Source organism: Octodon degus, unplaced genomic scaffold, assembly GCF_000260255.1.
Source record: "Octodon degus isolate 3935 unplaced genomic scaffold, OctDeg1.0 scaffold00119, whole genome shotgun sequence".
Lineage (NCBI taxonomy): Eukaryota > Metazoa > Chordata > Mammalia > Rodentia > Octodontidae > Octodon > Octodon degus.
Genome location: NW_004524695.1, coordinates 5,485,184 through 5,495,548, shown reverse-complemented (window position 1 = coordinate 5,495,548; position 10,365 = coordinate 5,485,184). Strand labels below are relative to the sequence as shown.

The 10,365-nt window shown below is 40.7% G+C and overlaps 1 protein-coding gene across 1 annotated transcript in view; it reads right to left on the bottom strand.

The window, feature by feature from the left end:
• Positions 1 to 268: 268 nt before the first annotated feature.
• Prl (prolactin) overlaps positions 269 to 10,365 on the bottom strand; it is a 38,415-nt gene continuing 28,318 nt past the window's right edge. The window contains exons 3-6 of the mRNA XM_004640178.1: positions 5,848 to 6,026; positions 4,252 to 4,359; positions 2,707 to 2,886; positions 269 to 460 (exon numbers count right to left, since the gene is read on the bottom strand). Coding sequence (XP_004640235.1) covers positions 269 to 460; positions 2,707 to 2,886; positions 4,252 to 4,359; positions 5,848 to 6,026 — 659 coding nt within the window. The remainder of the gene's footprint in view (positions 461 to 2,706; positions 2,887 to 4,251; positions 4,360 to 5,847; positions 6,027 to 10,365) is intronic.

The following is a 10,365-nucleotide window of genomic DNA, read 5'->3' as shown; positions in this document are numbered from 1 at the left end:
GTGATTGTGTTATTTGTGATAAATTTGAATAGGAACTTCTTATAAGTGGTGATAGATTTTCTTCTGGCTTTCTAGTAAATGAAGAAAAGAAACTTGGCAAATTGACTTAAGATTTTGACAATGCCACAGAGTCAGTTTTATTTATTTTTTTTAAAGAGAAGACACCTTATACCCTTACACCCAAGCATGCATTTAAAATCCATAAAATGAAAAGAAGCTTTCCAAGGACTGGATCCCAAAGAACCATCTCAGAAGCAGAGGCAATGGCTTAGCAGCTGCCGTCATAAGCAATTTGGCACTTAAGGAACTTGAGATAATTGTCAACCTTGTGTGTGTCCCTGCGCAGGCAGCGGAACATGTTATGAAAAGCAAATAGGAGGGACTCTACATCGTTTGACTGCAGAGCTGGAAGTCCCAACCAGACGGCGTAGTCTCCATTGTCTGTGATTTCAGGATCAACCTAGTTGACAAAGACAGTCACTTAATATTCACATTGCTTGTTTTTGTATTATTTTTAATTGCTTATTCTTGTTGCTTTCAATTGTTCAATAAAGATGTGGGGGAGAGATGGGAGTGTAAAACTTTAGCCAAAAGCTTGAGTTTTCATGTATCCTTGTCAGCATATCATAAAACCATTACTCATCTAAAAGCTATGCGCAGAACACATGTATAATTTTTCCAATATGCAAGTGAAGTACCTTTCTGTGGGCATAGACAGGTGAAGAACAGGAAAGTTGTTGCTGGAATACAGACATGGAGCTGAAGAAGCCACAGTGGGAGGGCTAGGATCTGTTTTCTTACTAGGAACTTCTACATTTGAAAAAGCTGCAGCTTGTCTTTTCATGTCCCCTTATACTTTATTTTTACCCGTAGCTCACGATTTATCTTTCTATTGCTTTGAGCTGGATCTGTTCTCCATATCATTTCTGTACCCACAACTTGGAGATACCAAGGGTTGCATTTGATGACTCAAGGTGCAGAGAGTCCAGGCAGGACTGCCTAACAGGGTCAGGGGTGCCTGAAGGAGGAATAGCTTCTTACTTTTAAGTTCCAAGGGTGGGAGTCACTAGGGAAAGCACATATGGGAAGGAAGGTTCTGGAAGCAGCCTGCCTCAGTGAGGGTCAGGGTAGGGTGGGATGGGACTCATTCAGAAATGTGCTCAGTCAGCAAGATGGAGTAGTGGGCCCCGTGCACCCTGTGGGCCTCAGCAAGCTGGATGCTCCTAAAACCATTACTGTGTCTCCAACTATGTGAACAGCTCCAAGGTACAAATCTGCAGTAATTACAGACTTTTTTTTTCTTGTGGGCTGTCTCATCCTACCCTGGGGGCAGGGCTGGTGTGGCATGTGGTGCCAGCGATCCAAAAACTATGGTTCCTGCGGTTGCCTAAGCTTGCCTAAGCAGGCGCTTGAGACCGCTGAGCTATCTCACCGGTTCCAGTAATTACAGATCTCGATCTGATGAACTTTCTCCTATAGGACAGGAACACTTCTGAAATCTGGAAGTCCCCATTGGAGTTCAAACTCTGTGTGTGTGTGTGTGTGTGTGTGTGTGTGTGTGTGTGATGTTGCTTTCTGCATTTATTTATTTATTTTTATTTCTGGTGATTGAGCCCTCTGACAAAATTTACTGTGCAAGATGCCATGATATGAGCAGAAATAAGTGAACAAGTGGTAGGGAAAAGGAACAGAAGATGAAGCATTACGAGACAGATTAGTGACCTCCAGAAGTCGGCTCATGGTAATGAAGAAAATAACTTGAAAATTAAGGTGTTTATTTCTTGTGTTCCTGGGTTAATATGTCCTTTGTGTTGGAGATACTTTTCTACCATGAAAATGACAAAAATGACACATGATAACATATACTTAGAACACAAAAAAGAGAAATATAAAATTGCTTCTGTTATTATTTCTATAATCATGTATTTTTCTTTAGATATAATCCATTATTTCTGAGGACATCAGAAAGCTTTTCAGCTGTCATCTTGCTAATGTTGAAATTGTTCTATCTGAATAGAGGTGCATACTGAAAATATTAATTCAATCTAGGTATGACAAACTATTAGGGAAGATTAAATATAATGATGTTTTGATTTAGGAACTCCAAGTCAAAGAACTTTAAGATAACTTTCTATACATTATAAAATAAGGAACAGTCCAGAAAGGGTAGAGCTTGTCTTTCATGACCCTCTCATTGCTAGTGCTATGGGACAGTGCTGATGCTGTAGCCTGCTCTGTCTCTTCTAGGTAGGGGTAGCGACAGATTGGGGGACTATCTGACCTGATTTTGATTTTCTCCTTTCTCTCTTCCCACTCTACTCCTCTGGGGTGAGAAGTTAAAGAAAAGAATCGGACCAGAAATTCTGTGCAGGTCTCCTGAGATACATTTAAAGAGTACTTCTCTTGCGGGTCTTGTTGTCTAATTATCTTTCCCTGGGGAATGTGTAACCACCCACCCAAGGGAGGGACAAGTTTTTGATGGCTTTGTGGACAGTGCAGGGAAGGCAGCACCTGTTGGCACAGTGAAATTCTGAGATGTACTGGCAAGCTCTCCATTATGGCTGGCTGTGACTCTTGCTTTGCAGCAGTCTATAAGATAGAACATTTAGCCTAAATGTTCCTTCCAAGTGAGGGATTTTGAAACATTTACCACCAGGGAAGGGCCTCTCTGATGAGAAAACCAAGAAAGCCCAAGAGGCGGCTCACCAGCTTGCCAATCTTGTCCAGGCCTTCTAGAAGGCGCTGGTTTTGCTGCTGAATCTCTACGGCTTTCGCTCTGAGAGCATGTGGGTCTTTTGGCAGGCGACTGGTTTCTGTGATGAGATGATTCAGAGGTTCGGTCCAGGAGCGCAGCAAGTGGATGACCAGGATGACAAAGTCTTTTTGCTAAGCAGCAGGGTTGCAGCAGTGACATTAAAATAAGTGAGATAGACCTGGGTTAGTACATACGACTCTGCTCAGAAAGAGTGAAATCAAATATTTCTTTGTAATTTCAATGCTTGTGTAAAATTCTTCAGTAAATGAAAGATGTCAGCAAGATGAAATTTAAGCCATTAACATATACTTTGCTATAATAAAACAAACACAGAGAACTGATCAAAATAACCATTTTTTTTTTTTTGGTGAGGGTTCTAATCAATAACATTCAACTTCGTTTTCCCTCTGAAGTGCTATTTTTATTTAAAATCATGTTGAGAACCAGAAGAGAGATGTAATAATAATAAAAATTGGAACTTGGAAGAATGATTAGGGCTTGATATGTACACTTTGTTATCACCAGAGCAGAGGCCAGAGTGGCATCTGTGACAATTGTGACCTACATGCATGGGGGTGACTATCAGTGATGACGTAGGAGAGGGCAGAGGAGCCAGTAAGAGTGAAGGAGTCAGTATTCGGGGAGAAGTAGGACCAAGTGTTGTGGCTTGTGTCTAGTTGTCCCTCTAAAGCCTCGTGCAGTCGTGGGGCAGCTTCTAGAGTTTGTGATTAATTCATGATCCAGTGCTGAGATTCTGGATGTGAGTGCCACTCCCACCCAGGAGCAGAGAGCCTGACTACAATATAAGGAAGTGAGACAAGTTTTCTAGCTGCTGTGGCAGCTGCTCCTCCCTTTTTGCTCTTGTTCTTTGCTGTTTTTCACCACCATGAGCTGCTGCCCTCTGACCTGTGCTGCTCTGCCTTGGAGCCAACTGAGTATGGACTGAAACCTCCACAAATTGTGAGCCAAATAAACTTTTTCCTTAATTTTTGGGTGTCAGATATTTTGTCCCAGCACTGAGAGAAAGTAACCAAGGAACACCAAGAGCATCTTGAAAACTGGAAAAGATGGCTCAGATGAGCCAGGCATCATCGAAGGAAAAGGCTGCCAATGCGGGAGCCAGTAAGAACCTGTAATAAATGAAAGTGCGCCTGTACTTCATATACATTTACATGATTGTCTCTTTACCTTTGGATGTCCAAGTCGGTTCAAACTTTCCTGCAGTATATTATATATAATCCTAGGTCCAAGGCATTGGCTTAAGTAATATTTGCTTGGACAATTTATGGATCTGGTATAGCCTTTATTTAGCATATGGCTTTCTATACAGTGTATCAACTACATAATGTAGTTTTCTCTGTTTGCTTACTCTTGCTCCATTGTTTTCTGCGGGGTGACTACTTCTACACCCCTTACAGTGCCTGCTAGAACCTCTGGCTTGGCAAAGCCAGCACTCGGCCTCCATGGTTCTGGGGAAGCTTGGGCTAGTGACTCACGTGAATTTGCTGGGCCTGCTCTTTGCCAGCTGGGGTGGAGATGGACGCAGTGTGGCACATGCTGATGGCCTGGGTAAAGAACCCCGGGCCCTGGGAATACTGCGCATCCTGGAAATGATGAAGAAAATTCAATTAATTCAATTAGCTGTGGTTTGGGAATTGAAAACAGTGGATCCATTACCAGAATAGTAATCCGTTTGATGGATGCGTAATTGAAAAAAATGAATGCTACATAAAAATTGCAGCTAACGAATTAATAAGGTAACCCCGCTGCTTGCTCCCCTGTCCATTAGTGCTGTAATCTCATTGTTTTCAACTCCCTTCCTAACCTCCAACCTCTTCCTTCTCTGCTGTGCACTCACTCTTTCCTCCCTCCTCTGAGTTACTGGCTGGAAGGTGAACACTAAAACTAGCAAAACTAAGCAATTTTTGCTCTAGTATTTGAGCCAATAGCCATGGTGAATATGTTTCTGTATTTGTCTCCTTGATCTCTTGTTTTCTGTGAGTCCAGACTGATGTTCTTTCCTTAAAATGATATTAATTGTAACTTCACTTTCATTTGCCTCTTACTACCTGTAGCTGTGTCTTACCAAGTCCATCATAATTTCAAGATACAAAACTTTTTATCGTGACAAAAGAAGTCAGAAAAACAGGAAGGAAACATTTTAGGAACTACTAAATAATCATTCAGATTAAAAATAAAGACTGCAAAATATTGTGACCTTTTAAAGGTTTTTGTGGGAAAATTTTGAAGACAAAATATAGCAAGCTGAAAATGGGGAGTGAAAGACAGCCTAGTGATTAAAAGGAACTGATAATTGTTTCTGCAGTTCAGACTAGCCTTAGGTTCATGGTGATATTCCTGGTTCAGCCTCCCAAGTGCTGGGATTAGAGATGTGTGCCACCATGGCCAGTTATGAATATGTACTTATTACAGATACTGGACCACATTCTCTATGGGGAACCTTTAGTTGCAGGCCCTAATCTGTCACCTGCTCCTTCACTGGCCTGCAAGAGATAACAACTTTCAAAGTCTGTCATCTAAGGTAGGGCCTGTTTGCACTCCATAGTCCTTCTGTTGTAATCATAAACTCACGCACTACAGGTTTTAGGAAAGTGGTTCCTAGCATTTTGAGGTTGCTGGAAAAGCTATCAATTTCCCCCTTTGACATGAATTCAGTTTAACTTAATTCTATTCGGTCCACCCAAATCACTGCAGTGCTGTGCACGTCTTGGGGACATTTGCAGTGTTCTCAGGGAACAGTCTGCCTGAGGATGCCCCTCCGCACACAGAACAAGAAATCAGCATGTTTTTTCTGCTTCATCTCAGGGTGATTTGTGTCAAGTGTTTACATTTTGAAACATGAAGCCAATGAAGAGAAATTAACAAATCACTACATTCATTAACACTGCGAGATTTCACGAACATTTCCATTTCCTCATCCCACTTTTTACTGGCCGATGCCACCTTTAGCCTGTTAAGATACATTATTTGAAATTTGCCTGATACGATTTTCATGGTTAAATTGTAGGGCAGCCTAACTGCCGGCGTGAAGGTTCCTTTCGAAAGAAAGAGGCAAAAAGTGAGGCACTTACAAATTCCTGGAACATTTCTGACGAGAGGCTATGGATATAGTGAGATACGATGATGGCCCGATCAAACAGTTCTCGGAGGGACACCCGGCAGCTAGCCCCGTTGGGACAGAAGGGCTGGGAAGCCACGTGCTTGCACAGGAGCAGGTTTGACATAAGCAGCAGCAGTAAGAGTGACCGTACTTGAACAAAGAACAGGAGCCACTTGAGATAATCTGTTCAGAGAAGGTATCAAAGCAGTCCTGCCTGGAAACGACTTATCTTTCCCACTGACTTCTGCCTGTGGTTCACTGCTTCTTGGATAGCTGGGGAAAAGAAGATTCAACACCTTCCACAATGTGCATTTGGATTTGCACAGATACGTAGTTTGAGAAGCAAATGACTTCTTTCTTGCATTTTTTGTGTGGGTGTCAGAAGACACTTCTGGGCTTTGCAAACATTTGGAGCTTAAATTAATTCTGATGGGAGGTGTTTAAGTCATTCTCTTAAAATAGCTTAACATCCTGGGAATTTCTGTAGATTTTTCAGCCTTCAGACTCTCCAGGAGCTTGTAATTTTTCTAACTCAGTGTCTAATATCTGCATTTTGGACACCGATATAACAAGAACACCACAGTTTGTCTGTCTGTTTTATCATCAAGCTTGGTAAGAATAAAGCCACAATTGAGTGGTTGCTAGTACTGAACATAAAAAGTATCCTAGCATGAAAAGGATGCCTTGGCCTGGATCTGTTAACACCCATGAGAATCCAGTGTATTTGCTTGACCAAAACATCTAGCTTTTTTTTTTTTTTTTCTAAATCTGAGTTTTACAATAACCCTGAGAGACAGACTGTGCCTTCCTAATTATCATCAAGTTATATTGATGAAGCACAGGGCTTAGTGAGGTCAAGTGATTTTCCTTGGGTCCTATTATTAGCAGGTGGGGAGGCTGTGCATGAGGGCAGCGGGCTGTGCACATCCATTACTGCACCACCGCGCACACTGTGGGTGCTCAGGTTGACTCTGGACAGCCCAGACACCATCCGCGGTCCTGGGGCGCGATGTTTGCAGCAATTGCTACTGTTATTCATGAGAACATTTTTCTTTGATTGTAGGGTAACAGTGGCCTTCTGAGGCTTGATTTTTATCTACCTTGCCTGCTCTGTAAAATTCCCACATTAATATTCTTTGAAAATAATCAGAGATGCTTTTGTCCATTTATGATGCAGACCTGTAGCCTATCAATAATTTATGCTTGCAAAAGGAAAGAAATAGCTACCAAATTAAAATCCCCTTTTACCTTCAGTAACACTACTCCTGAAGAATTTCTGATAGGAAAGTGTGACAGAAGACTTAGCTTCATGGAGCCCTTGATAAATGCAACTGGAGCTCTCCAACATTCAAGATTTAAATATTAATAACACCTAAACACACATACCTAAAATCATGAACATACCTAAACATTTCTTACTATAGACTGTAACTAAGTCTTTTTGCTACAAAATTAAAAATAATGATCCTTATAGGCTTTTAGTCTTCCCAAAACGTAATGATTCAAAAATTTACTTTCTGTCTGTCATCGTAAGGTAAGGTAGCCAAATGGATATTTTCTGTACAGGTGTATTGAAGAGAGCTTTGAAATAGAGAAACCGGGACAACAGCGCCAGGAAAATGCATAGCTGGGTGAACGTTCTGCAAGGCCGAGGACATTTATCTGTACATTTGTCAGCAGGGGGATTTTCACAGCTTAAGATAAGATAAAGTAGACAAATGTGTTTGTTCTTTATTCACATAAGCAAATTTTATGATGGTTACTAATTCATTTTTTCTTATAAATGTCACTGAGCAAGTAGAAGAGATTACTCAGGATGAGGCTGTTTTTTGTTTTGAAGTCGTTTGGCGTGAGCCAACCTCAGGAAGCAGGGCAGGCATCACACGCGTGCTGCCGCTGTCGGCCCCACAGCTTCAGGACTGAAGGTGCATTAGGCCGATCCCATTGGTCAAGCCACATGAGCTCCGAGAACCAGAAATGTTCATGTCTGCCTTGTGGAGTTCTCCCAGGTGGCACCCATTGCCTCCTGTGGTCTTATTCTAGTCCAGAGTTTCTCAATCTCAGCCTTATTACCTTTTCGAGCCAGATAATTTCTCAGTCTGTCCTGTGCACTTGAGAGTGCTCACAGGGCACTGTCTTCTACCGGTTAGACGCTAGTAACACCCTCCCTGTGTCTCACTCACCAGAGGGTCTCTGTCCATTACCAACTGTCATGGAGAAGGTGGAGCCCCCCATTTAAGAACCTCGGAACTATTCTATTGGACTCTATACAGTTTCTCTCCAGAGTAATAATTACATAGTGCTAAATCCTGCAGACTTGAGACCTCTTGCTATTAGCTACAATTTCACATTAATCCCCCACAAAAGTGTTAAAGGCAGCAACTCGCTGCCTGGTGGCACATACCTTGTCCCTTGCCATCCATGGTGAGGATCAGAACTGGGCACACCTTCACCGGCCAAGGCTAGCAGTCTCATGTCCAAGTTCAGATGTTGGCTTTATAAACCTTAGATATTTTCATGAATGTATTTAATCAGGCCTCCTCTTCCCCTTTCCCAGTCCTCTATTTCCGTCATTGAGATTACCCCCATAATTTCAAACATCAAATGGTATTTTATTTCTTATTCATATTCAGGAAGACACACTGGCTAGAAATGAAGGATTTTGATTAATTAGTCCAAAAGGAAATGAGAGAAATGATGAAGGTGAAATTTGGAGACTAGTTTGGGATACAGGATCTGTAAAACGATAGAAGTCATTTACTTTAAAATTTACTTGTATTTCTTGGCAGTTTATTAAATATATAACATTGTATTTCACTTAGGACGCAGTCTCATGTATTATCAGTTATAAATGTCTTGCTCAAGTTGTTAAGTGAATTAATAGTTTCAAAATTTATGTACTGCATACCAGAAGGTACAGAATAGGGACCGAGTAAGGTAGGATTTTCAGTTTCTTCCTATACCTTGAATTCACTCATCTTTTTGCTTTTATATATTCTCTTTTGTCCCCTTTAAAATGAGATACCTATATGGTACTTTGCTTTATAACATGTATTTCATATGCTTATTGCTTTTGATTTTAACATATATGTAAATTTATATTATTATTATTATTATTATTACAGAACTGGGGATTGAACTCAGGTCCTTGCACTTGCCAGGGAAGTGCTTATTCCACTGAGCCATCTCCCCAGCCTCAATTTCTATTATTATTATCCCCAGGTTTACAGACCAGGGAACAAGCTTGGAAAAGCTATATTCAAATGATACAAAGAAGTAACTCTTCTTTTTTTAAATGTATTTAGTTCAGGGTCTACAGGGTCTCACTACAGATCGGACTTGTAGTGATCCTCCTGGTTTTTTAGCCTCCCAAGCACTGGGATTATAGGCATACTCCCCGACACCCAGTCCCAATCACCTTCTCAGCACACCCCAGGAGTGGGGCTGGCACAGCACTCCAGGGATCAAACCCTGGTCCCTGCGTCTGCCTAAGCAGGCATTTTAATCCGCTGAGGTATCTGGCCAGCCCTAGAAGTAACTCTTCCTCTGTGGTCAAGTTACACACAGGAACAATAATGTATTTAAAAGGAGTGGTTAAGGATGTTGAGAAGGGAGGGATATATATCATTTAACATACAGTGATGTGAATCCATGTCTAAGAAGACAGCGCCATTAACTTTAGAGATTATTTTGGGTGAGTAACAGTAGTATTGGAGGCCAATTCCTCTCTATGTGTGTGTGTGTGTGTGTGTGTGTGTGTGTGTGTGTGTTCCTTGTAGAGTGTGTAATAAACCAACATTTTAGGCAATTATTTCCTCCATTTGGAAGGATAGAGGTAGATAAACTATAATTAACTTGTGATCAGTCAGCCTTTTCTGACCCCAAGTCACTCTGGGGAAAGGACAAAATTCATCGTTCATAGACTCAGATGTTCCATTCACTCATAGAGATTGCCGAAGTGAAATGATTACAATGAATAAAAATGAAGTTGTCGATGGCTTTCTCTAATTTTTAAGTCCATGCATCTACAGCAGCTTGTGACCTTTAATTTCAATTTTACTGTCTCTGATATTAGATGGATGTAATTTAAAAAATAATCTTTTCTTAGGCCATTTTCTCTTTCCATAGTTGTTAGTACCACATATGTGGTGTAGCAATAACTGAACTGAACACTTTTGCAGAGTCCTAGAAATCTTTAGCAAAACTAAAATCTCTGAGAAATGAGCTCTTGATTGCCTTAATTTAAGTTATGCTAGATTTTTTTTTATCATAAATGTTAAGTGTGGTGATTTATTATCTTTGTTAATCTAAAACCTGGGCTAAGATTCTGTATACTTGTATTAGATATCTGTTTTTTCCCCCCTGGACAATGAAAAATTCTGATTATTAAGAAAGGAGAGCTTAATACTGTTTTTTAAAAATTTACTTTAATGCAAAAAAAGATAAAATAACAATGAAACAGTTAAAAGTCTTTTTTTTTTTTTTTTTT